General features: G+C 51.8%; 1 protein-coding gene and 1 long non-coding RNA gene across 7 annotated transcripts; both read right to left on the bottom strand.

The window, feature by feature from the left end:
* Positions 1 to 1,747: 1,747 nt before the first annotated feature.
* NFE2 (nuclear factor, erythroid 2) lies at positions 1,748 to 8,778 on the bottom strand. 5 transcript variants are annotated; one of them, XM_025458691.3, is made up of 3 exons: positions 8,478 to 8,778; positions 4,363 to 4,530; positions 1,748 to 3,009 (listed from the first exon to the last, which is right to left on the bottom strand). In XM_025458691.3, exons 2-3 carry the CDS (start codon positions 4,474 to 4,476, stop codon positions 2,002 to 2,004), a joined length of 1,122 nt encoding a protein of 373 aa, XP_025314476.1. In that variant the 5' UTR covers positions 4,477 to 4,530; positions 8,478 to 8,778; the 3' UTR covers positions 1,748 to 2,001. The 5 variants fall into 5 exon arrangements, with proteins under 5 accessions (XP_025314476.1, XP_025314478.1, XP_025314479.1 ...); XM_025458693.2 differs by lacking the exon at positions 8,478 to 8,778 and adding an exon at positions 8,164 to 8,415; XM_025458694.3 differs by lacking the exon at positions 8,478 to 8,778 and adding an exon at positions 5,983 to 7,947.
* A 3,536-nt stretch (positions 8,779 to 12,314) lies between these two features.
* Positions 12,315 to 23,495, bottom strand: LOC112667292 (uncharacterized). Of its 2 annotated transcripts, XR_004809959.2 has the most exons (4): positions 23,239 to 23,495; positions 13,399 to 13,490; positions 12,712 to 12,870; positions 12,315 to 12,586 (listed from the first exon to the last, which is right to left on the bottom strand). It is a non-coding gene; the product is annotated as an uncharacterized LOC112667292 (long non-coding RNA). The 2 variants fall into 2 exon arrangements; XR_003141120.3 differs by lacking the exons at positions 13,399 to 13,490; positions 23,239 to 23,495 and adding an exon at positions 13,016 to 13,161 and having other exon boundaries at positions 12,316 to 12,586.
* Positions 23,496 to 26,806: the final 3,311 nt, after the last annotated feature.

Here is a 26,806-nt window from a genome sequence, read left to right as displayed (position 1 = left end):
GCTCCCTGCGGGAAGCCCGATGTGGGATTCAATCCTGGAGCTTGGATCATACCCTGAGTGAGGCAGACACCACTGCTGAGCCACCCAGGCGTCCCAGGTTCTGTACTTTTTAAATGAAGGTGACCTGGCTCCAGTTCTTGCAACCTCCGGAACATAACCCAGGTTCTACAAAACCCGTGTTCACCTTTAACTTTAGGTTATGTAGGTTCTGTGTATATGGTGGTCTTACCCGCTTCGATGTATCTTTAGAATGGAGCATTTTCCCCTTTTGTATCTCCAGTGCCTAGAACAATTCTAGAATAGGTGCTCAGGAAGCACTGAATAGTGGTCTGAACTACCCTCTTGTGAGCTTGCCTAGAAGTGAAAAAATTGCTTGGCATCCCTAAGTGAACTGAGTTGCTAAACCGCTAACCCAGGCACTGCCCTTTGCAACTTGATCCTGCATTTTCAATTTTTTAAGAAAGTAAGGTTGATAAGTTGAACTTAGCAGATCTATTAGGAATCTGAGGCTTTCTGTTGCTTTCATTCCCTAACCTAGGAGACCACATTTTGAGAACCTTTTTTTTTTTTTTTTTTTTTTTTTTAAGATTTTATTTATCCACAAGAGACAGGCAGAGGGAGAAGCAGGCTCCATGCAGGGAGCCCAACATGGGACTCGATCACGCCTTGGGCTGAAGGCGGCACTAAACCGCTGAGCCACCCGGGCTGCCCCATTTTGAGAATCGAAGCATAACAATTCCACACCTTTGATGTCTGCTTTCATGTCTCAAAACTACCAGAACTTGGACGTTTTCCCCATTGGAATGGAGCTAGTAAAATTGAAGTGTAAATAGAAGTAAGATACCCCAAAGACCTATTGCAGTGACTGGAAAGATCAGGAACCACCCAACGCCAACCCGGAAGATTAAAGTGTAGTGTCCGAGAAGTTTGATTGGACTTGGATTTTGGAACTTATTCATGTTCTGCTTCAAGGAAAAAATGCCCTAGTTCTTTGAGGCTCTAGGAAAGGGAGGCCCCCAAACAATGGGGTAGTGCATCTACTACAACCAAGGAGAAAAGTTCACCAAAAGGCATATCCTACACCAGGGAGCAGGGCTTGCCCAGACTCGGGTTTGAAATCCCTTGAGGGGCACCTGGGTGGCTCAGTCTATTAAGCGTCTGCCTTTGGCTCCGCTCATGGCATGACCCCGGGGTCCTGGAATCGAGTCCCACGTCGGGCTCCCTGGGTGGAGCCTGCTTCTCCCTCTGCCTGTGTCTCTGCCTCTCTCGGTGTCCCTCATGAATGAATAAATAAAATCTTTATTTAAAAAAAATGCATTCCGCTTAAAGAGCATCTCAGTCTTCCGAGAGCTCTAGTACATGAGGACGAGCAAGTCCTACAGAAGTGGGCGGGAGGGAACAGGAAGAAGGCCCGCGGTATCCTGGACTTCTCTGTGCTCCGGAGATTGGGAAAGGAGAGGCCTGAGCTTCAGGATCTTGCACAGGGGGTATAGCCAGCTTTGGCAGCAGCCCCCACCCCCTAAATAGTGGGTCACCAGGGAGGGGGCCCCTCAGATCATCCGTGACCCCTGGCTCTGAAGAAGGAGATGAGGGGGTGGACCGTGCTGCTCAAGCCCAAATGTCTCCCAGAGCTGTAGGGGCAGAAAAGAGCCTGGCAGGGTTCCCTCTCCACCACTGCCCAGCGCTGAGCTCTGAGGGGTGCTCCGTCTCATCGCCCTCTCCTGAGAAGGAAGACACAGTGGAAGGCTTTGTGTGTGTGTAGAGCGCTTTATATACCGAAGCTCAAACAGGAGGTGGAGGCTGGAGATCCAGGAAGCCGGATCATGGAAAAGAGATTCCAGCGCCCCGCAATCACTTCCCCTAAGGCAAGCCTTACCGATCCGCCTCGGACCTCCAAATGCTAGGTTCCCCTTGTCCCCTTCTGCTCTAGAGAACTCGCTCCTGCTAGGGAGCACCCTTATCAGAAGGGAATTAAGACCTCTCCGGGGCCAGCCCCGCCCTTCAGTCCGCGGCCTCCACCTTGGTCCCCCGGGGCACCAGGAAGATGGCCCCATCGGCGGCCTGCTGCAGGGCGTACTCTTCGGGGGAGTAGCTGTTGCCTGCCTCGTCCCGCAGGTGCTGGAAGATGTCACAGTACAGCTCCGTCAGCTGCTGGCGCATGACCTCCAGGGTCCGGTCGGCCTCCCCTCTGGCGCGGAGCAGCCGTTCCCGCTCGTTGCCCAGCCGCTCCAGCTCCCGCTCCAACTGTACGATGGTCTCCAGCTTTCTCTTGCGACAGTTCTGGGCCGCCACCTTGTTCTTGCCCCGCCGTCGGATGTCCCGCACTAAGGCCAGCTGGCTCTCCGTCAGCGGGTACCGTGCCAATAGCTCGTTAAAGTCATCCACCGGCAAGTTGACGATCTTGTCCGTCGGGAAGGGAATCTTCATGGCCAGGGCCCGACGCTCATCCCGACTCCCCGCCTCCCCCCGCGCCGTGGACTTGGCCCTCACGGGGCCTGCGGAGGGTTCTAGGGCTAAGGGGGTCTCTGCAGGTGGCAAGGCATAGTTGGGGTGAGCCAAAGAGTTGGGCATGAGTGAGTAGGGATACTCCACTGGGTACATCTCTACATACTCGCCGCGCCGCCGACCAGCCTCCGTCCCCTCCAGCTCAAGAGATTCAGCGTCACTATAGTTGAGGGATAATCCTGAGTCAGATTCTGGGTCTTCTTGGGGCTTCGGGGGCCCCGCTGGCAGGCCGATGTCCAGGAGAGCCAAGGGATCTGGGAGGGGCTCACTGAGCAGGCCTGAGAGGGTCAGGGGCTTGGAAACCGGTATGGCCATGTTGCCGTAGGAGTACGACGGGTCTGGGACATGAGATGTGGCTGCTGGGAGCTCGTAAGGTGTTGGAGGAAGGGGGAAGCCAGCATCTGGATGGATCGAGCAGGGGCAGTAAGTCGGGGGTGGCGGGGGCCCAGGGTATGGGGCTGGGGCTGGGGTCTCAAACGACGGCTCACTTGGAGCATTTAGGCCCTGCAAGAAAACACACAGAGGTTTGAAGACAGGCTGAGGAAGAGAACCAGCTGGGTCCTTCTGAAAGGTACGGTGACATAACGGGAACAGAGAGGTGCAAAACATCACGCGAAGCCTCTCGTAAGGTTGCTGTGCCGCTATTCCAAGTAGAAAGCAGCTTTAAAAAGCTTAAACGGGGATCCCTGGGTGGCGCAGCGGTTTGGCGCCTGCCTTTGGCCCAGGGCGCGATCCTGGAGACCCGGGATTGAATCCCACATCGGGCTCCCGGTGCATGGAGCCTGCTTCTCCCTCTGCCTATGTCTCTGCCTCTCTCTCTCTCTCTGTGTGACTATCATAAATAAATAAAAAAAAATTAAAAAAAAAAAAAAAAAAGCTTAAACAGGAGCGGCAGTCCCCGAGGTCAGACTCCGGGAAGGACTACCTAACGCTGCAACATTATGGAATCTCCCCCTCTTCAGGGGAAGCTCTCACCCAAGTTTGAAAAGGCTCGTCTTCCTTTCTTTCCTTCAAGAAGACAAGAAGTTGTTATCTGTGATGACCCCCCCAGAACCCTTTCCTGCTGTGGTTATCTAGGGTCAAAGGGTCAAGTTCAGACGCTGGCCATGCCCTTGGCACCCGGCAGAGGGAGCTGCTGAGCGCGAGGAGGGCTTAGGGCAGATGGCAGGGCAGAGAAGCGGGGGGGCAGAGGGCTAGGTCTGGGGGCTGAGAGGCACCTTGGGGAGCCGGCACTCGCAGTACCCTCTCCTCCCCAGGCCCTCTGTCCCCTGCCCAGGTGCAGAGAGAAGGAGGGAACATGCTGGAAACAGGGCCCCCAACTCACATCGAGGAGCCACCGTGCTCCAGCCCAGCCGGGGACAAAGGCATCATTGTTAGGCCAACAGACACCCCTTTGTCCAACTGGCAGGAGGCAAGGACCCTGTCATAGTCTGACCCCCTCCTTCCCCAGGCCCCTGAACTACTGCTCTGCTACCTGAGGGAAAGGGGCCCAGCATCTGAGGGCAGGGGGAGGCAATGAGGGAAGAAGATGGGCAGGGCTGGAGGAGAGGGAGTTCAGAAGGGAAGAAGGTGAGCGAAGGCAGGCGGCCCAGGTGGGCTAGAGAGATGGGAGGGGAGGGGCTGCTGAGAGCCTACGCGGCCAATCAGGTCCTTCCTTCGCCACCACTCCTTCCCCTGCTCTTCCGCACCGCTCACCCCTTAATATTCTGGTCTTCCATCCAGATCGCCCTCCTGCACCAGCCCTTCCTTTTCCAGTGTCTGGAACATTCCCCGCTCGCTCCAGCCCCCTACTCAGCCCCAGCCAGACTCCCTGCTCCTCAGCTCTCCCCTCCCCTGGGTCCCCCCAGTCCCGCTCACCTGCAGCTCAGTGATGGACATGATCTCTTGCCAAGTCAGCTCCATCTCGCCCAGCTCTGGAGTGGGCAACTGTGTCCCCCTGTCCCTGCTCTGCTGGGGAGGACACGGGGGCATCCTACTGGGCCAGGGCCTGGTCCAGCGTCCTTAAAGCCCAAAGTCCCCAGGAACCTGTGTCAAAGGAGAAACAGGGTAAAGAATAAATAAGTTTTAAAAAGGAGAAACAGGTTAAGGCCTCTCGTGCTAGGGACCAGCCACTTTGTCCTGGCTCCACGGAGAGCTCCCGCAGCCTCGCGGGAGAGAAGGCGCGCCCTTGTCCCCCAGTTACGCTGTCCTCGCCGACCAGCCCCTTGGGCTGCAGAGGCTGTCCGTGTGGTGTGATCTCCACCTCACCTGCTATGGCTGCAGACAGGTCCTTGCGAGCACAGCAGGTCTGTACCTTCTTTTGCAGGCAAGGTGCCCTCTCTTTCCCCTTCTTCTTACTCCCTAAAACTGTATCACTGGCCAGGGCAGAAGTCAGATCTTCTGGGGGACTTTTTTCCCTATTTTCCGGGGCGACATCAGGGATCACTCCTGCTTTCCTCCTCTGTCCTCAGTTTTCCTCCTCTGTCTCATCTTCCCAAGATGAGAATGAGCGCTTGGGGATCCCCAAGGAGCGTGTTGTGGGAAGAGCCAAGTAGACAGCCCCTCCTCTGCTCCGAGATATGGCCCGGGCCTGGTGGCTGATAGCAGCCCTGCCTTCTCCTCCTCTCCTGGCTCTGGGCTCCCCTGCTTGGGCCTGATAAGAGGTTTATCAGCTGGAGGCAGCAGAGGAGGAATGGTCTCTGGAGACACTGGACCTCTGTCCTCTGTCCCTGCAGGGTCATCTCGGCCATACCCCAACCCACACAGCCAGGCGGCCGGGGTTCCTAAGGTAATAGGACAATCGTCGCGAAGGCCTAGACGCGCTGTCAAGAGTTCAAGAGCGGCGGGTGTCCCGCAGGCCTGAGTCTGCCGCCGGCTTCCACACCCGTCCCAGGAGGTCGGCCCGAAATGCAGCCGCAGCCGAAATGCAGCCGCAGCCGAGAAGCCAGGCCACCGCCTGTGCCCCGCCGCCCCCGCCGCCCCCCGCCCGGCCCGCACTGCCGGCTCCGGCCCTCCTCCTCACGCAGTTCTTTCCTGCAGAACCTCTTCTCTCCTCTTCTCAGAAAGGCCTCTCTAGAGCCTCAAAAGCACTTTCCCTTCGGCTCGTCCCCGCCGACCTTCCCTGACCTGGGCTCGAGCTGCCGCGGCCCCGGGCCTGAGGCCGGCAGCCCAGGCCGGGCACTGCTCTCAGCTTGTCTCCGCATCCATAAACCCGGGGTTGCGTAGCTTGAGCTCCGCGTCCTTTTCTGCAGCTTGCTGCTCTCAGGCGCCCTCAGCCCTCTCCACGTCGCCTCCCTCCGGGCCCTTCTCAGCCCACCTCCCCACCCGACCCGCCGACCCGCTGTCACCCACCTCCCGGCCCGCTCTCCCTGCCCCCGGGAGGGATCCAAGGGGCTTTCACGGGGCCTCCTCGGATCTTAGGGCCAGACACGGCACCCATCGCTGCCCCAGAGGAAGGGCAGGCAGGCTGGGGGGCGGGATCACCCCAAGCTGCAGGACCTTGATCGCCACTAGGATGGCCCATCCCCGAATCTGCTGTGCAACCGGCTCCTTGGTTTCCCGCAAACTCAGGCAGAGAAGCTATCCTGAGGAGGAGGCCGCCCCCCGCCCCCCTGCTCTACTGCCCCCAGAGCTGGGAGCCGTGTGGCACGCCCCGCAGTGGGCAAAGTGGGTGGGGTGTTTATGTCTGCCCAGGATGCCATTTCAACACCGGAACCCCGCCCTCCCCCACCCAGGTTCTGGAGGAAATTGCCCAAAGGCAAAGTGAATGGAGAAGGGGCTCAGGGGGCAGGGACAATGACTCTTGCCTCACAGCCCTTCACCCTGCACCCCTCCCTTGGTCCCTCCTCGGGTCTTCCTGGATCTGACCCGTAGCTGCAGTACCAGGAGCCTGCCCTAGGAGGCAGGAGACCAGGTTCTCGCGCCTCCCGAAGGCGAAGGCGTGCCTTGGGGCAAATCACTTCCCCATTCACCTCTTCCCCGAGGGGACCAGAGGCGTCCCTAGCTGTGGGAGGCGGTCCGGTCCGCGGCACCCAGCTCGGGCAGTCACCAGTTTGATTGTGCACCACACTCACCTGTTGTGCTTGTGGGAACTCGGGCTCCCGCAAGGCACCCCAGACCTACTGAATGGAATTCATAGGTGCAGGTACCCAGTGGCGGGCACCTTAACAAGCGCCTGGTGCTTCTGATGCGCAGCCCCACCCCACCTTGAAAAACGCTGAACTAGTCCAACCTTCTGTGTTTACAGGGAAGAACACGAAGCCAGAAAAGAGCCTGGCAAATTAACCCTAGACGCCTCCTAGCTTCAAACCCATGACCCAGGCAGGCTGCCCTCAGGGCTGCCCCGGTCTCCGAGACTCCGTATCAGCCCCTTCTCATGGAGACCAGGAGCTCAATCTCCCCTGAACCTTTGGGACAAGGAAATGAGAATCCACAAGGGTCCCCAGGGGGACCTGGAGGCAGGAAGGTCGGGAAGGAGGGAGTTGATGAGAATCTCCGGATTAGCTCTAACGGCCTGTGTGGTGCAGGCCATGGACCAGCCCCAGGGGAGCGTGTGCTCTTCCCCAGCCACTCAGGGCTTGGTGGTGGTCTCTCCACCAGCACAGGCCTCTCCGGCTCTTGGGAGCCTCCCTGTCTAAGGAAGGGGCCGGGGCACAGGGGCTGGCAGGTACACAGCAGGGAGGAGGCTTAGTCAGAACTGCTCAGACAGACCACCACCGGGACGCACGCATGACGGCTCCCGGGAAAGCGAGCGGGCCTCCCTGCGTCCCTTTAGCTTTACAGTAAACTGTTCCCACTTTGCAGTGTGACCTGCACTTTGAGGTCACACAGCCCTCTTCCTCCCCACCAACATGTTCCAGGCAGGACGGGAGCCATTTACAGGGACTATACTCCCCCCGATGGTCCCACCCGGACGGCTCGTAACGCAGGGTCCGGGCACTCACAGAGTGACACAGAGCCTTATACCCAAGGATCCCAGAGGAGGACCACCTGCGAGGGGACGCCTTGACGGGGAGAAGGGGACAGAGAAGGTGCTGGCCTCTGGGATCCTGCTCTGAGGTTTATTAGACCACCCACCTCTCCGGGCATCAATAGAAGCCATGGAAGGATGGGGAGGGATCGGCGAAACCTGGGGCGTGGAGTGGCAGGTGAGCAAGCTGTTCAGAAATATTAGGAACAATCCCAAAAGAGGGGGAGGCACATGAAGGTAAAATAGAGAAACAGAACAGAGGAAAAGGGGAGAGAGAGAGAGAGAGAGAGAGAGAGAGAGAGAGAGATCATCAGTGGGAGATCCAGACTCGAACAGGTGTATAGGAACGAGGGAGAAAGGGACAAGTGTGTGCCATCCCCGTTCGGTCCCTAGAAACCAAGCTCCAGCTGTTTGGGGGCCAAGATGTAGAGAATCCCAGCCCCCAGACCGGCCGCCCCCCTCTCTCTTCGGCTGCCACCGGCCTCCTCCTTCCCGAGCTGCTGGACCTCCAGGGTGAAGGGCTGCCCTGCCGGCTGCAGCGGGGGGCGGGGGCAGGAAGGCCACGGGCGGCCAAACCCCAACAGCCCCGCGCCCACCGCGCATCCTGCCCATCCTGGCGCCTCTCACCCCCCAGGCCAGCGGCGGCCCCAGCTCCTCGCCTCCCGAGCTTCCCAGCGGCCACATGGGGCAGCAGGATGGGTACCACGCACCTGAGCATCGCTCCCCCAGGGCGGCCGTGCCATGGGCTGGCTCCGGGTGTCCCAGCCCCGTGACCGTGGCCCAGAGGACCACCGTGCCGCCCCCGCAGCCAGTCACCCTGAGGGGCCCCGGGCGCTCAAGAAGCCATCTGGGTCTTCTTCCCCCAGATGAATTCCTGGATGTCCACTCCTAAGGGGGGCCGCCGGGGAGGCCCTCGGCCCTCGGGGGTGTGCGGGGAGCTGCTGATTCTCTGGGCCGCCACCTCCACGTCCCCAGCTTGTCCCTGGCCCCCGGGCACCCGCCTCCCGCCCCACCCCGCAGGCACCTGTGGCAGGGTCCGAGCCGGGTGAGGAGAGAGCCGTGGCTCCGGCGCGGAGGCTGGGGAGGCTGGGCCTGCGCTGACACCTCCAGGGTGACGATCCCCGCTACCTCTGGAAACAGGGGAGGGCTGCGCCCCGCCCCCGGGCCATCACTGAGCGCTGGGTGCCGAGGCCCGGCCTGAGCACTGAGCACGGGGAGCGCGGCGGTGCCCCAGCCTCCGCTCTGAAGACCTGGGCCTGAGCTCTCCGTCCTTCCTCCAACCCTCCTCCCCTCTCCCCGTGGCCCTCCTCTCCTCCTGCCCCTTCTGGCCAAGAGAGGAAACTTGAGCCCGGTGTGGTTTCTGCCCACACCCCGCCCCCACGGTGCTCGGGCCAGCGGGGGCACTCGGGGCTCCAGCGCCCCAGCCCTGAGGAGCCCAGGAGGCCCGCCAGGCCTGCATTTCTCCCGGGCACATGATGAATCCCAACCCGGTGGCCCTCTCCCGGGTGACCTCTCGACTTTATGCAAGTCGTAACCTCCTTCCTTCTGCCCCCTTGACTCTCTTCGGGGCAGGGAAACTGAGTCATGGCAAGGTGAATGGCAGCTGGAGATAGGGACCCAGTGTGTCGCGTCCCAGCTGTTTGGGCAGCTGGGCATTTAGGGCATTGCTTTCATTTGAGGAAAGCCTGGGTTCCGGGAGAGAGGTGAGGGAGCTGTTTTGGGGAGGAGGGGCAGTGCTGCTTTGATGTGTCCTTTCACCTGCAGCTTGTCCCCTCCCCCAGCAGCCTCAGATGTCCTGGGACAAAGGCCTCTTTCTTGGCCCCGTTTGTTGCCAGTGTGTGAGGGGAGTTAGGTGTGCCGGGGGCGCCCAGCAGGGACATTATGCACCCCTCTTACAGGGGCCCTGGGTGCCCTCTGTCCTCCTTTCTCCCAGGCGGGGCACCCCAAACGCATGGCTGCCACACACCCTCCGGGCCGGCCGGCACATGTGTGCGGGATATCAGGTTCATCCCCAGCACCCGGAGCGGCTCCGTCTCAGGCCAGCAAGGATCCCCAGAAGTCACTCCATCACCCCTGGGCCTCCAACACGCACCCTAGGCCCAGGCCAAACATCTCTCTCCAGAGACTGGAGGAGGCTTGCTTCCTCCTAGCTTCCTTTCAGTGGCTCTCAGCTGTAAGGAAAGTCCTTCCCAGGTCTAGCTTCAGGCCTTACAGCTGCAGCTTAGACGTTTTCTCTATTTTTTCTTCTTAGAATGTTCAAGTTTGCAGCGGTTTGGCGCCTGCCTTTGGCCCAGGGCGCGATCCTGGAGACCCGGGATCGAATCCCACATTAGGCTCCCGGTGCATGGAGCCTGCTTCTCCCTCTGCCTATGTCTCTGCGCCTCTCTCTCTCTCTCTCTGTGACTATCATAAATAAATAAAAATTAAAAAAAAAAAAAAAAAGAATGTTCAAGTTCCATTGGAAACAGTTAAAGACTGGGAGGCAGATGGGCGGCGCTGCCCCCAGCCAGGATTCTCCGAAAGGATCGTGCTCACTGTTAAAATGACAAAATTTTTCTGTCCTGGTTGATAAATAAGAGCTCCTCCGAGTGTTCCCCCCTCCCGCCGCCTCCACATCAGCACCCCAGTTCTCCCTCAGGACCTTCCACAACCAGCAACACAACCGAGCGACCCAAGAGGCCTCCTTGAAGCCTTGGCGAGGGGAGGAGGACCGGTCAACAGCCACCCAACCCCAAGGTCAAGTGCTTGGGGCTCCAGCTCTGTCCCAGGAGACCATGGTCCTGCTCGCATGATGCACGGAGAGCCGGAGGGGACGCGTGGCTTCAGGGCGCGCTGCAGGTGGGGCCGCAGAACCCCCTGATGAGCTGGGCGTGAACGTGGGCCGCACACCTGGCACCTGGGCGCCCAGATGTAGCTCTCAGTGGCGTGGCGGGGGCGAGGGGTGGTGATAGTCACGCCTGTGGCTGATGAAGTAGTGATATCAGGTTGCAGCTAGTGGACACACGCGGAGTGAAAACTGGCTCAGGCCCCTGGTGTGGCCGCAGACGCCACGGTGGGTAACGAGCCTCCATAGTCATCAGTCCGTTCAACGGGGGCTTATCGAGAGCCCACGATGTCGCCTACTACAGGGACACAGGGATGAGTGCCACAGGCCACGCACGTCCCCACTCACAGCCTCGTTGGGGAGTTGCGCCGGGCAAGGTCTACACTAGCAGCTTCGCAGGTGAATTTCCGGAGGTTGAGGAAAGGCTTCCCGGAGGAGGCGGCAACTGGGCTGGGCTGTGGAGGACGACGGGGGCAGGTGAGGCGGGGAGGCCCGGGCTGGGTGGGGGAGCTACCCAAGAGTGGGGGGGGGGTGGTGCGGGTTTGCACCCTGGAGCACCGGGCTCATGGAAGCATTCGCAGGGGTTCACTGCTTGTTTGGGGGGACACACGGATCGGGATGGTGCGGGCTGGGCCGGGGGAGGAGGGCCTTCGCAGGCCAGCGCTGTCTCTCCCACCTGCCCCAGGAGGGGCCTGCCTCCGTGACACCTGCCTCCGCGACACCTGCCTCGGGGACACCTGCAGCCCCTGGGCCCCTGGGCGCGGGCTGGGCCCTCAGCCTCCCCTGGGTTGCTGCTGTGCAGAGGCAGCGGCCTTCTCCGTCCCTCCCTCCCTCCCTGGCCGGCGTGGTCAGCAGGGGCGGGGAGCCTGGACGGCCGGGCCCCCACCTTCTCCCAAGTCTCCCCCCGCCGGGCAGCAGGCGGGGGGGGGGGGACCACGCGGCCACATGTCCCCTCCACGCGGCTCCCGCGCCCCAAGACGCTGGCCTGCGGGCCCGATCCGTCCCCTCACCCCTGGGGCGCACACCACCAGGCCAGGCCAGGCCGCAAGCCTGTTGCCAAACGCCCCCGGTTACGCAAGCGGCTTCCCGAGCAGGGCGGGGCGGGTAAAGGTGGAACCGGCGGCCCGTCCCGGTCCCCAGGGCAGGGCCGCCCCTGGCCTGCTCCCCGCTGCTCTGACCGCAGCGGCCCGGGGGCGGGGGCGGGCCTGGCCCTTTATCAGTGCCCTGCAGGCTGGCCCCTGCCACCCCCTGGCTTCCTCTCCCAACAGACGGAAAGGGGAGGCAGCCACAGGAGGCCAGGGGAGGGCCGGGCGTTATCCTGGGCACCAGGGCCTGGCGGTTGCCCCGATGGCTGGGGGAGGTAGAGGCCGGCGGGACCTGGGAATACTTGAGGCCCCTCTTCCTAAAGCCAACTGAGGCCCCGGTGTTAGAGCCAGCTCTCCCGAGCCATCCACCGGGGGTTCCTTGTGCTCTAGTTTGCGCAAGGAGAGGACAAAAAAAAGTCTTTGAGGGGGTTGCTTTCCAGGGATAAGAATTCTTAGAGGATTTGGACGCCTGGGGGCTCAGCGGTTGAGCGGCTGCCTTGGGCCCAGGGCGTGACCCCGGGGTCCCAGGATCGAGTCAGCATCGGGCTCCCCGCAGGGACCTGCTTCTCCCTCTGCCTGGGCCTCTGCCCCTCTCTCTCCCTCTCTCTGGATCTCTCATGAATAAATAAATAAAATCTTTAAAAAAAATTCTTAGAGGATTGACTGAGGAGTTGAGGGGAGCCTGAGCCCCACACTGAGGCCAAAAGAGCTTGGGGCTTAGAGGTCCAGGGATGTGGGTAAGACTGAGGTTCCCAGACTCTGACATCCGAGAGCTACGCCCTGCTAGCAGAGCCTAGCGCTGTACCCGAAAGGACGAAGGCTACTAGAGGAGTCCAGAGTAGCCCGAAGAAACCGCCCCAGGGCTTCATTCTAAACCTCGAAAGGGACATGGGCATGGTTAGAGCAGAATGAGGGAGGACCGGATCCTCAATCCTTTTTTTTTTTTTTTTTAAGATTTTATTTATTTATTCATGAGAGACACAGAGAGGCAGAGACACAGGCAGGGGTAGAAGCAGGCTCCATGCAGGGAGCCTGATGTGGGACTCGATCCCAGGACTCCAGGATCAGGCCCTGGGCTGAAGGCGGCGCTAAACTGCTGAGCCACCCGGGCTGCCCCTGGATCCTGGATCCTGGATCCTGAATCCTGAAGCCTAGGCTTGAGTCTCAGCATTTCCTGGCTATGTGGCTTGGGCAGCCCAACCTTCCCGAGCTTTCTCTCCTCACCTGAAAAATAGAGACGGTAATGATAATACCTATTTAGCGGTGTTGAGAAGATGAAAAGAAGTCAATAGGAAAGTGAGTCTGGAAGCGCCTGGGTGGCTCGGTCGGTTAAGCGTCTGGTTAAGCACCTGGTTAGCATCTGCCTTCGGCTCAGGTCATGATCCTGAGGTCCTGGGATCAGCCTCCCATGCATTGGGCCTCCTGCTCTGTGGGGGTCTGCTTCTCCCTCAGCCTCTGCCTGCCGCTCCCCCTGCTTGTGTTCTCTCTGTCAGGTGAATAAATAAAATCTTAAAAAAAAAGAAAAAAAAAAAAGGAAAGTGAGTCTGTTATTATTAGGAGATGGAAGCTTCAAAGCCTGGGGACCAGAGCGCCTCAGGGGCTTGAGGAACAAGAACAACACCCCTGGAGGCCACACGCCCGTGTGCGAGGCACCTGGCACAGAACTGCAGCCAGCAGGGCAGCCTGACTCTGGAGGCATCAGGCCTAGGATGCAGCAGTTTGCGGGGCAGGTGGCAGCTAGACTTCCAGGAACCAGCCCTCAGGCCATGGCTCTCCCACCAGCACTGATGGGCGGGGCCACCTTTAGCCGCACAGTGGCACAGGGCCAGCCTTATGGGGCTTCAGCCACCTTCCAGGAACCCCAAACCCCTACCCCCACCTCACTGTGTTGCAATCCTCTGCAGGGGTGGAGCTGCCGAGGAAGCCTCACCCTCTGCTCCTTAGAGGAGGAGACCTGATGCCTACTTTATTTTTATTTATTTATTTATTATTAAGTAAGCTCTGTACCCAATACCCAATGTGGGGTTTGAACTCACCACCCTGAGACCAAGAGCCGCATGCTCCATCAGCCAAGCCAGCCAGATGCCTATTTATTGATTTTCACAGCCATCCTGCTCATTCCAGCCTCCTTTAAAAAAAAAAAAAATATATATATATATATATATATACACATATTATTTATTTATTCATGAGAGACACAGGGAGAGAGAGAGGCAGAGACCCAGGCAGAGGGAGAAGCAGGCTCCATGCAGGAAGCCGGGTGCAGGACTCAATCCCGGGACCCTGGGGTCACGCCCTGAGCCGGAGGGAGACGCTCGCCCCTGAGCCACCCGGCTGCCCTCGTTCAAGCCTCCTTATCTTTGCTCCTGCCCTCCCCTCCACCAGGATGCTCTGCTGGGCCCTTCCTTCCAACCTGAGGCGGTGTGGAGTGGAAGAGAGATGGGGTTTGAGTGTCAGCTCAACCCAGCACTGGGCATTTAGGCAAATTATTTAAACTTGGGATCCCTGGGTGGCGCAGCGGTTTGGCGCCTGCCTTTGGCCCAGGGCGCGATCCTGGAGACCCGGGATCGAATCCCACGTCGGGCTCCCGGTGCATGGAGCCTGCTTCTCCCTCTGCCTGTGTCTCTGCCTCTCTCTCTCTCTCTCTCTCTCTGTGACTATCATAAATAAATTTTAAAAAATTTTAAAAATTATTTAAACTCCTCTAGACTCTTAAATGGGGAGACTAGAACTCCCCACACAGGTGATTATGAGGGATAATTATGACGAGACAATGTATGTAGTGTGTAGTCCATGAGTTCCTTATATGTACCAAATAATTAGTAACCTGATTTAAATGTTTTATTTACAAATCGAACCATACGATTTTGTTTTATTATTAGTGATGATTATTATTTGTTTTGTATTCGTGATGGTATAAAACTCGACTCGGAAATAAAAAAAAAACTTGACTCAGGCACTGCTATAGCACAAAGGCTAAGAGCATGAATTTGGGGGGGGGCCCTGGCTGGCTCAGTTGGAAGAGCATGAGATTTTTGATTTTGGTGTCCTGAGTTCAAGCCTTATAGTGGGTATAGAGATTACTTAAATAAATTTTAAAAATCTTTAAAAAATTTTTTTGAAAGCATGAATTTTGGAGTTGGAAATGCCTGTACTGGGACGCCTGGGTGGCTCAGTGGTTGAGCGCCTGCCTGCCTTCAGCCCAGGGCGTGATCCCGGGTTCTGGGATCGAGTCCCCCATGAGGCTCCCTGCGGGGAGCCTGCTTCTCCCTCCGCCTGTGTCTCTGCCTCTCTCTCTCTGTGTCTCTCATGAGTAAATAAATAAAATCTTAAAAAAAAAAAAAAAAAAAGAAATGCCTGTACTCTGATAATCACATTGAGGTTTCAAGCAAATTCTTTAATCTCTCCAAGCCTAATTTTACCCACCCAGCAATTTGAGGATAATAACAATACTTTATATTACTGTGAGAAGTAAATGAGGGACGCCTGGGTGGCTCAGTGGTTGAGCGTCTGCCTTCGGCTCAGGTCATGATCCTGGAGTCCAGGGGTCAATTCCCATATCGGGCTCCCTGCATGGAGCCTGCTTCTCTCTGCCTCTCTCTCTGTGTCTCTCATGAATAAATAAATAAAATCTTAAAAGAGAGAGAGAGAGAGAGAGAGAGAGAGAGAGAAAAGTAAATGAGTTAAAAGCCAGATATGTATGTTTAATTCAGTGAATCATCGCCTGAGATATAGTAAGCACTATCGAGTGGCACATCTAATATTATTATTAAATAAATAATTAAATATATTAAAGTATTAAATTGTTGTTAACTAATATATAAACTTATTGAAAAGAATTGCATTTTATGTTTTGTCTTTTTTTTTAATATTTTATTTATTTATTCATGAAAGACACAGAGAGAGAGAGGCAGAGACACAGGCAGAGGGAGAAGCAGGCTCCATGCACCGGGAGCCCGATGTGGGACTCCATCCGGGGTCTCCAGGATTGCGCCCTGGGCCTAAGGCAGGCGCTAAACCGCTGAGCCCCCCGGGCTGCCCTGTTTTGTCTTTTGTATACATACCTTGAGGTGTCTAGTTCTGAGTATAGATACTGTCACTATCAACAAATACTTATAGAGTATTTGCCAAATTGCTAAGTTTGAAGGACAGCAAGATAGCTAAGTTGTGATCTTTTACCTTTGGGCATTCACAGTCTAATGGTGCAGACACATGTATAAACCGGTAAGTGAATATGGACAGTGATGTGAGAATAGATAAATTCGTTTTGGGGGTAACAAAGGAAAAGGAGGAACTGTCTCAAGGAAGGCCTCGGAGAGGAGGTACACTTTCAACTAGTCTTGAAAGATGAAAAAATCTGAATTTTCCAGGAAGGAAAATGGAAGACAACATTCTAAGCAGAGGAAGCAATATCTATAAATGCATCGTTGTGGGGGGAAAACCTGTAAGATTTGACCAGTTACAGTGTATGGGAATCCCAATGTCGTTAAGAGGGGTTTGGGTGGAGAGGAGGTTTCCTGAAGTTTCCTGATACAGCAGAGCAGGTCTTGGTGAGGAGGCTCAGGGTCCACTCCCTGCCTAGAGTCGAGTTGCCCATCAAAGTTCCTGGGTAGGTCGGTCCCTCCAAGTGCACTGGGGTAAACTCGGATGACCTATGCTGGGAAACCTTAGCAGGGCTTTGATGAGCTTCTTCCAGTCTCTAGGAGTGACCATGTTGGCCAGAGCTGACAAGGGGGCTCTCCTCACTGTGGCGAGCTGGGCCCCACCTCTGTGTAGCATAGAGACACCTATAGAGGTTGTCTAATTTTCTTTCTTTTTTTTTTAATATTTTATTTATTTACTCATGAGAGACATACACAGAGAGAGACAGAGAGAGAGAAGCAGAGACACAGGCAGAGGGAGAAGCAGGCTCCATGCAGGGAGCCTGACGCGGGACTCGTTCCCGGGTCTCCAGGATCATGACCTGGGCCGAAGGCGGCGCCAAACTGCTGAGCCACCGAGGTATCCCAAAGGTTGTCTAATTTTCTAAGTGCCTCTGGGCCCCTTCCCAAATTCTCGTGTGTGTAAACCTTCTTCCAAAAAGCCCATGTCTACACCAGGGCCTCACACACTCCCTGTCGGCTATCCTTGTCCGGTTCTCTCTGGCTGCAGCTGAAACCACGCTCATGAACTGGTTGCTGCTCCGCTGGCAATGTTTTCCCCAAAGAGATCACTTGGCAGAGAATGAGACACCCACAAGAAGGAAGGTGCCGATCTCCTGACCTCATCTTCCCCCAACTATCAGCTTTCCTTCTCCAGAGTGAAGAGACAGAGATCCATATAGAGGATTGGTGGAGAGCCAGCAGCTCAGTTACCCAGGCGAGAAATGAAAAGCAGGCTTCATTGTTTCTTACTCTCTGGTGGGAGGAGAGGTGGAAAGAAGAAATAAGGAAAGACCAAGGGTTGGCATAGAAAAGAAAGTTGGAACAATTTAATCCAGATGAAATCCTCCGAAATGTCCCAAGGACCTTAACTTCTGTTCACCATTTCTTCTCACACCCTACGCCACTCCTCCCATCCAATTACCCCTTTTCCTTCAAGGACCCTAAACTATTGATGCTATTTTGTTATTTTATTCTTTAAATGATCCATCCACTCCCCTTCATATCCAGAACTATAAATTTGCAAATACTGTTAACTTCCTTGCCCCTTTCCCCCTCCATTATATTTTCCTGAGGGGAAAAAAAAATCAATTCTGGGGCATCTGGCTGGCTCAGTTGGTAGAGCATGTGATTATTGATCTTGGGGTTGTTGGTTTAAGCCCTTGTTGGGTGTAGAGATTGCTTAAGGAAACTTAAAAAAAAATCAATTCTGGTTAAATCCAACAATTTAGCTTCTCCACATCTATACCTGGGCAGCTAAATCTTGCTAGAGAAAAAGTCTCAGATTCTTGCTGACTAATATCACTTTAAATGCATGCCCCCCAAATTCATCACTGCCTAGTACTACATTTCCCTGGTAAGTTCTCATTTCTACTCTCCTCAATAATCGCTTCACCATTTCTCTCTTCTGAAATCTCCAACACCCCTTCCACTTCCCTCTCAGCAGATGACCTCGCCTCATATTTCTTTCTTTCTTTCTTTCTTTTTAAGATTTTATTTATTTGGGACGCCTGGGGGGGTCAGCGGTTGAGCGTCTGCCTTTGGCTCAGGGCGTGATCCTGGGGTCCTGGGATTGAGTCCCACGTCCGGCTCCCTGCATGGAGCCTGCTTCTCCCTCTGCCTGTGTCTCTGCCTCTCTCTCTCATAAATAAATAAAGTATTAAAAAAAAAAAGAGTATCTCTGCTCCTAACTAAGGCCATTCCCTGTCAGCTCTGAAAGCATAGCTGACATTCAGTTCTGCACCACACACAGCAAGGCTGCTCTCTGCACAGCTGACTATGTGGACCCAGTCGTGAGGAGGAGGCTAATTCAGGGGTGGTGGTGGTGGTGCTGAACTGCAAAATAGCAGCCCTGAGAGTTCATCCAGGTAGAAGTCCCACCCCATTCTCTTGGATGCAAGCGCAGCTATATAATCCCAGAAAGCTTCCTCTTTGTGGTCTTAAATGTCATCATAGTCATGGGTGGTTGGGGAGACACTTCCCACACTTCAGAGACAAAGCCAGACTGCTGTTGGGGCAGAAAGATGCGACCTTCTCTTGTCTCCCCAGGACCTGCCTCACTGTCCGAAAGTGCCCCTACGGAGCACTCAAGATTGAGGTGTCCTTACTTGTCATCTTGTGGAGGGGATGTGCCCACATCTCCAGGTCATCAGCTACAGCTGCTGTCCCCCTCCTGTCTGCAAATCCCACTGTTTGTGCTGTTTCCCATTCTGTAGGAACAATCAGTGATTGCTGTAGCAAGAGGCAGAGCAAGCCCTGGGCTGGGAGCTGGAACATTCAGCACCTAATCTACGTGAGCCATGTGTGGCCCTAGGGGACCTGAAGCACTTTCTAGGTTTTCTTCCACTCTTAAAATGGAAAAACAAAACAACACCCCCCCCCCCACTACCTCTCTGACTATGTGAAATAAGTAAGGCTCCTTCCGTGCCTGGGTTGATGTGAGAGTGACAAGAGACAGAAACACGGTTGAGTTTTCTTCTTTAGGAGGATCTGAGGCTCAGCTTGAATGCCCAGAAGTTGATTTTGTCAAATTAATTCATCTTAGGAGAACTCATTTATGCTGACCAAACTCAAAAGAGCATGAAATATAAGCTATATGGTTGATTTAATGTTCCACATATAACTTACGGTGGCCTAGACAATCCTATCGACCAACCAAAACACTTGACAATTTTGGAAGTCAAATATTACAAATAGAAGGCTACTCAGTGAACAAGCGAGAATTAGTTGGATGATTTTATTTATTTTATTTTATTTTATTTTATTTAATTATTTTTTAGTTAGATGATTTTAATGGCTAATAGAACTACATCCATCTTCTTTATAAATAAACAAAGATGATACTTACGTAGGCCAAACAAGGAGTCTTCTTCTCTAAAGGTCACTGGGGAGAGGCTGGCAAGCTAGTTTTGGTTGGCTGGGGAGGGGGAATTCTATTCAGATGATCTCCCCTTTTTGTGAACACAAGGTACAATTCAATTGATTGGGTCTCAGCTCCAGCCAAGTTAATATAATTGATTCTGTTTATGTTCACTTCAGCCATTTTATCATAATTGATTAGGTTAGAGTTTGATTGTGTTAGGGCTCCAGCCATTCTACTTTAAGTGATTAGGCTGCTAGGGCTTCAGGAATATTGATAGAATTATGCTTTCCTGAAACTACACCAGGTCATTGGCTACTTTTACAGATGGCTAATTTTATCCATTACACTTTGACTTTTCCTAATTTCGGTCACTTGTGGTACATCATCTTTTGGGGGTACTTTGCCATTATTACTATTCTGTGTCCACTGCAACGTGAAGAACTACAATGGCTTCCTAGTTGGTCTTTCTGCCCTGCATTGCTCTGGGAATCCTTCCTATACACACGGTTTTCAAATTAATTATCTTAAAATTTCTTCCATACAACCTACAAAATAGGAGAAAATAATTGCGACTCATATGTCTGATAATGGCCTAGTATCTAGAGTATATAAGAACTCTTAGAGGTCAACAACAAAAAGACCAACAGTCCAATTTAAAAAGTGGGTAAATGGGGATCCCTGGGTGGCTCAGCGGTTTAGCGCCTGCCTTCACCCCAGGGCGTGATCCTGGAGTCCCGGGATCGAGTCCCCATCAGGCTCCCTGCATGGAGCCTGCTTCTCCCTCTGCCTGTGTCTCTGCCTCTCTGTCTCTGTGTGTGTGTGTCTCTCATGAATAAATAAATTAAATCTTTAAAAAAAATAAAAAAATAAAAAAATGGGTAAATGGGGGCTTGGGTGGCTCAGTGGTTTAGTACCACCTTCAGCCCAGGGTGTGATCCTGGAGACCTGGAATCGAGTCCCACGTCGGGCTCCCTGCAGGGAGCCTGCTTCTCCCTCTGCCTGTGTCTCTACTTCTCTCTCTGTGTGTCTCTCATGAATAAATAAATAAAATCTTTAAAAAGAATGGGTAAATGACTTGAATAGAAATTTCTCCAAAAAAGATTTACAAATGGCCAACAAGTACATAAAAAGATGCTCAGATCATTAGTCATTAAGGAAATGCAAATCAAAACCACAATGAAACACCACTTCACATTAACTAGGATGGTCATTTAAAAAAAAAGGCAAACAACAAATGTTAGTTATAATGTGGAGAAATTAGAACCCCTGTACTTTGGAAAGTACTTCGGTACAGCTGCTGTGGAAAATAGCTTGGCGCGTCCTCAAAAAGTCACACATACTATTAACATATGACCTAGCAATTCCACTCCTAGGCATTTAAGCAAAAGAACTGAAAACAGGTACTCAAATGTTTGTTACATGACATGAATGTGCATAGCAGTACTATTCTTTTTTTCTTAAAGATTTTGTTTGTTTATTCATGAGAGACACAGAGAGGCAGAGACACAGGCAGAGGGAGAAGCAGGCTCCCTGCAGGGGGCCCGACGACGTGGACTCGATCCAAGGACTCCGGGATCCAAGCGCTGAGCCACCGGGCTTCCCTAGCGGTACTATTCTATATACAAGGGCCAGAAGGTGGAAACAACCCAGATGTTCCTCCACTGAATGGATACACGAAACAGGGCACAGTAAGCAATGGATCATTACACGGCCATGAAAAGAAATGAAATACTGATACTTGCTGAGAAATGTATGCATCTTGAAAATGTTAAGTGAAAGGAGCCAGATACAGAAGGTCACGTTTTAGGACGCCCGGGTGGCTCAGTGGTGGAGCTTCTGTCTTCTGCTCAGGGCGTGATCCCAGGGTCCCAGGATCGAGTCCCGCTCCTTGCAGGGAGCCTGCATCTCCATCTGCCTGTGTCTCTGCCTCTCTCTGCGTCTCTCATGAATAAATAAAATCTTAAAAATAAAGTCACATATGGTATGACTCCATTTATCTGAAATATCCATAGAGATAGAAAGCAAATTAGTGGTTGCCCGGGGCTGGAGGGAGAGGAAAATTGGGAGCAACTGCTTTTGGGGCGCCACATATTTTAGGGGTGGCAACGAAAATGTTTTGGACCTAGATAGAAGTGGTTGCACAACGTCGTGAATGTACTTAATACCACTGAATTGTACGCTTTAAAATGGCTAAGGGCACCTGGGGGCTCAGCTGGTTAAGCATCTGCCTTTGGCTCAAGTCATGAGCCCAGGGTCCTGGGATCAAGAGGAGCATTCGGCTCCCTGCTCAGGGAGCGGTCGGCTTCTCCCTCTCCTGCCTGCCCTCTGCCCTGCTCATGCTCTCTCTCTGAAATAAACACGATCTTAAAAAAATAATAAAATGGCTAATTTTTTGGTATATGATATTGCTCCAGTTAAAAAAAAAATTGCCTCCATAATCTCATGCCTCTGCTCAGAAGTGTTCAACGGGTTCCAACTTTGTATGAGGTAATGAATAACAATGGTAGAACATTTAACAGTTTTTACATATTTTTATTATGTCATTTAATCTTACACATTTATCCTCATTTTGATGTTCACCTTTTTCTTTATTAGTTTTTAATTATAAACACATGCTTGTTGTAACAAAGTCAAATATACTGACATACATAAAGGAAAACTATTTAATAATCCACTCTTTCCATCTCACCCTTTAGGGTAACATATATATATTTAGATTTTTTCTTTTTTTTAAAGAATATAGCTTTCTTTATGTATGTATGTATGTATGTAATCTCTGCACCCAAGATGGGGCTCGAACTCATGAGCCAGAGATCAAGAGTCACATGCTCTACTAACTGAGCCAGCCAGGTGCCCTATATGGTGCCCCCATATTCATACTTTTCTTCCACATTTCCCCTTATATGCTTTCTCTCTTTTTTTAAACTTAATTTTTAATTTTTTATATATATTTTTAAAGGTTTTATTTATTTGAGAGGAAAAAAAGACCATGAGCCAGGGAGAAGGGCAGAGGGAGAAGCCAGGGAGCCCGATGTGGGGCTCAGCTCAATCCCAGGACCTGAGCTTAGGTAGATGCTTAACCAACTGAGCCACCTGGGCTGCCCGTTTTTTTTCTTTCTTTTAAGATTTTATTTTTAAGTAATCTCTATATCCAACATACACTTTACAACACCAAGATCAAGAGTCACATGCTCTAGGACCAAACCAGTCAGTCATCCCCTCTTCTATGTTCTCTTTGCCTAGAGTGCTCTTCCCCCAGATATCTACATCATTTATTCTCTTACTCCTTTCAGATCTTTTATTAAATATCCCCTTTTGGGGATCCCTGGGTGGCTCAGTGGTTTAGTGCCTGCCTTTGGCCCAGGGCTTGATCCTGGAATCCCGGGAGGGAGTCCCACGTCGGGATCCCTGCATGGAGCCTGCTTCTCCCTCTGCCTGTGTCTCTGCCTCTCTCTCTCTCTCTCATAAATAAATAAATAAATAAATAAATAAATAAATAAATAAATAAAATTTATAAATAAATAAATAAATATCCCCTTTTTAGTAAGGTCTTCCTTGATCACCCTACTGAATTTCCTCTCTGTCCCTCACTTCTCCCCAAGATGAATGGTATCACTTCAAATTGTGCAACATACCAGAATTGCCCCCAGTGTCTTCAATTTTAATTTTCTCCCTAACAATTTAATTTTCTCCCTACCTAAACTCCTATATAGTTTATTTGTTCCTTTAGTTATTATCTGCTCCTGCTCTCCAACTAGAAGGCAAGTTCCGTGAGGGTAGGGAGACTTACCTGTTTTGTTCATTGCTATATAACCGGTGCTTAGAGTGGCTGACCCACAGGTGGAATTCAATACATATTTGTTGAGTAGAATAGAAACATTTACAAATATAGTTATTCATAATTAGAGTCTTACATTGTTTTAAATCTTAAAAATGCAGGGGCGCCTGAGTGGCTCAGTTGGTTAAGCGTCCAACTCTTTGGTTCAGGTCATGATCTCAGGGTTGCGTCCAGCTCCGTGCTGGGCGTGTAGCCTGCTGGGATCCTCTCTCTCTCCCCCTCTCTCTCCCTCTGCCCTTCACTCCCTCTTAAATAAATAAAATGCGATCATACCTCATAAATTCCTCTGTAATGTAATTTTTCACTTAACATGCCACTCTACTACTTCTCCAGGTTAATATATATAGCTAGAACATACTTTTTCTTTAGTTGCAAGTTATTCCCCAATCTGGATGTACAGTAATTTATTTAACTATTCCCTTACTTATACACAATATTATTTTTTGTCATTGTAAACAATGTTGCAATAAGCATTCTTGTATTATCATTATGTACCGGGTTATGTGTTTATTTCTCTAGGTGAGGATGTACTTACATTTAATTTTACAGGATAGGGATCCCTGGGTGGCACAGTGGTTTAGCGCCTGCCTTTGGCCCAGGGCGCGATCCTGGAGACCCGGGATCGAATCCCACGTCGGGCTCCCAGTGCATGGAGCCTGCTTCTCCCTCTGCCTATGTCTCTGCCTCTCTCTCTCTGACTATCATAAATAAATAAAAATTTTAAAAAAATAATTTTACAGGATATTGCTGTAATACTTTCCAAGAGACTGTAACAGTTCCATCTCCCACAATCATCTGGTCCCACTACAGCAGCTACCTAAGCTTGCATTCAAGGCATTTCCCAATCTGGCCACAAAGTACTTTTCCAGTTTTATCTCCATCCTCTTCTGTATTTCTTTATTTGAATCCTTTGTGCCATCAAGTCAATCCCTCAAACATTTCTTACGCAACCATGAGGACATTTTTGCTTTGCTGCATGAAATAAGCCAGACACAAAAGGACAGATATTATAGAATTCTACTTATAGAAGGTACTGGAATAGTCAAATTCATCCAGATAGAAAGTACAATAGTGGTTACCAAAGTCTGCTGGAGGGAAGAGGAGAGTGGGGAGTTATTGTTTAATGGGTACAGAGTTTCAGTTTCGGATGATGAAAAAGTTGTGTAGACTGATAGTGGGTGATGGTTGCACAACAACGTCAATGTAATGTCACAGACTGTACACATAAAAATGGTAAGATGTTTGTTATGTATAAAATAAATTATTTTACTTTAAAATTAAAAAGTAAAAATCTCTTACACATTCAGACCCCCGTACTTTCATTCTAACCGAACTCTACCTGGCATTTCATCAGTGCGTGAATGAGTTAACGCCTAACTCAACACCTCCTCTTCTCCCAGACCTGGACGACCCCATGCCCCAATCTTGAGGGATCACTCCCTTTTCAGTATCTGTGCTCCTTATTAGTCTTTTCATCCTAAGCTTCCCTTTGACACTGTTCATTCCTCTTTGTAATTTTTTAAAATTTTTTATTTATTTATGATAGTCACACACACACACACAGAGAGAGAGAGAGAGAGAGAGGCAGAGACATAGGCAGAGGGAGAAGCAGGCTCCATGCACCGGGAGCCCGACGTGGGACTCGATCCTGGGTCTCCAGGATCGCGCCCTGGGCCAAAGGCAGGCGCCAAACCGCTGCGCCACCCAGGGATCCCTCCTCTTTGTACCTTGCATTTTCACAAATGTTCATTCCATTCAGTAACTACTGTTTGAGTGTTCCCATTTGAGGGCTAGGGGCCGAAGAAACAAAATGAATGGGACATAGATGGCAAGTCTAGTGGGTTAGGTCTATGTGGTACAACATGGCTCTAAATAGAGTCAACGATGGTAACGAAGGGGAAAGCATTCAACTCCACCTGTGGACATCAGAGAAGGCTTCATGAGAATAAGTGGCTTTTGTCCTTTAAAAAATAGCTTATTTTTTTCCTTTTAAAATAGCACTCGCACATTTTGGAACACCCAGAAAATATAGAAACACTGAGAAAAATCCTAGCACTTCAAACAAAACAAAACAAAACAAAACACTGGTTACATTTTGGTATATTCTTTCTAGGCTTTTTCTCCATTTTTTCCCCACATATATGTATTTTTAAGATTTAATTTTTAAGAAATCTCTATATCCAACGTGGGGCTAGAACTTACAACCCCAAGATCAAGAGTCAGACTCCACTGACTGAGCCAGCCAGGTGCCCCCCCCGCATACATTTTAAATAAATTGTAATCATATATGCATGGTTTTATATTATCTGTGTGTATATATATATGGGGAGGAGTGAGGCACGTATGCATTTCCCATTTGATCGATTCTTTTAGGATTTCTACAAATATTTATGTATTTGAGAGAGGGGGGCAGAGGGAAACAATCTAGAGCAGACTCCTTGATGAGCGGGGACCCCCATGCGGGGGTTCAACCTCAGGACCCTCAGTTCATGACCTGAGCCAAAATCAAGAGTCAGACCGTCAACCGACTGAGCCACCCGGTGTCTCCATTTGATCAATTCTTTATTCATGAGAGACATAGAGAGAGAGAGGCAGAGATGTAGGCAGAGGGAGAAGCAAGCTCCACACAGGGAGCCCCATGTGGGACTCGACCCCAGGACCCCGAGGTCACGCCCTGAGCCAAAGGCAGAGGCTCGGGTAGCCCAGGTGGCTCAGCAGCTTAGTGCCGCCTTTGCCCAGGGCCTGATCCTGGAGGCCGGGGATCGAGTCTCATGTCGGGCTCCCTGCATAGAGCCTGCTTCTCCCTCTGCCTGTTTCTCTGCCTCTCTCTCTCTGTGTCTCTCATGAATAAATGAATAAAATCTTAAAAAAAAAAAAGACAAAAAAAAAAAAAAAAGGCAGATGCTCAACCACTGAGCCCCCCAGGCATTCCCATTTGATCAATTCTTAAAGGTTTTCCAGGTGAAGGGGAGGTGGAAGATAAGACTTTAACTTTATTTTTTTTTTTTTTAATTTTTATTTATTTATGATAGTCTCACAGAGAGAGAGAGAGAGAGGCAGAGACACAGGCAGAGAGAGAGGCAGGCTCCATGCACCGGGAGCCCGACGTGGGATTCGATCCCGGGTCTCCAGGATCGCGCCCTGGGCCAAAGGCAGGTGCCAAACCGCTGCGCCACCCAGGGATCCCAAGACTTTAACTTTAGATAGGGCTAGTCTGATTTAAAAAAATTTTTTTTTTTATTTTTAGGAAATGTCTATCACAAATATGGGGCTCAAAATTATGACCCTGAGATCAAGAGCGAGAGGCTCTAAACTGAGGCAGCCAGGTGCTCCAGAGGCTCCTGCTTATTAAATCCAAGTCACAATAAGAAATAATGTTTCGGTACAGCCAGTTTTCTTCCCCCTACAGCACAGTCACCTACAGGCCAGAGAGCTCAGATTGAGGCATTTTCTGCAACAATACCTGACTGCTAAAATTTGTTAGTTATTCTATCAGAGAAAGAGAACACCCCCTGCCCCACCCCTCACACATTTTTCCTCTTCGTGGTCCGCATGGAACATCTGGCTCTGGTGTAGAGTACTTCAGGTAGGAATGGAACACACAAGAGGCTGGACCACAAGTTAGAAGAGTGGATTTTGGGGAAGAACCAGACCTCCTATGCTTGAATGTATGGCTGCCAATTGTTGTATAGCCTTAAGTAGATCATTTAACTGCAGTGAGCTCTACTTTCCTCATCTATAAAGTGGGAGTAATAACCATCTACTTCGTAAATGTCTTCCAGAAATGTTCAATAATGGGCCCTGGGGTGGCAGGCAGCTGGGGGTGAGGGGGCGGCCCTGGAGTAGGGGCTGTGGCTGGGCATGGGGGCCTGGCGAGGTAGCTGTAGATGGCTGTGGTGGCTGTAGGGCTGGTGAGAAACTAACATTCCTGTGGAAGTAAATTCAAATTTAATAAGAACATAACGGTTGGAGAAAACCTATGGTGGCTGTGAAGGCTCTGCCACCATGTATATCAAATTGGTATCTTCTGATGGTCATGAATTTATTGTAAAAAGAGAACATGCACTAACGTTGGGAACAAGAAAAGCCATGTTGAGTGGCCC

This window comes from Canis lupus, chromosome 27 (assembly GCF_003254725.2).
Source record: "Canis lupus dingo isolate Sandy chromosome 27, ASM325472v2, whole genome shotgun sequence".
Classification (NCBI taxonomy): Eukaryota; Metazoa; Chordata; class Mammalia; order Carnivora; family Canidae; genus Canis; species Canis lupus.
The sequence above is the reverse complement of the archived record's forward strand: the minus strand, read 5'-3'. Positions and strand labels throughout refer to the sequence as shown.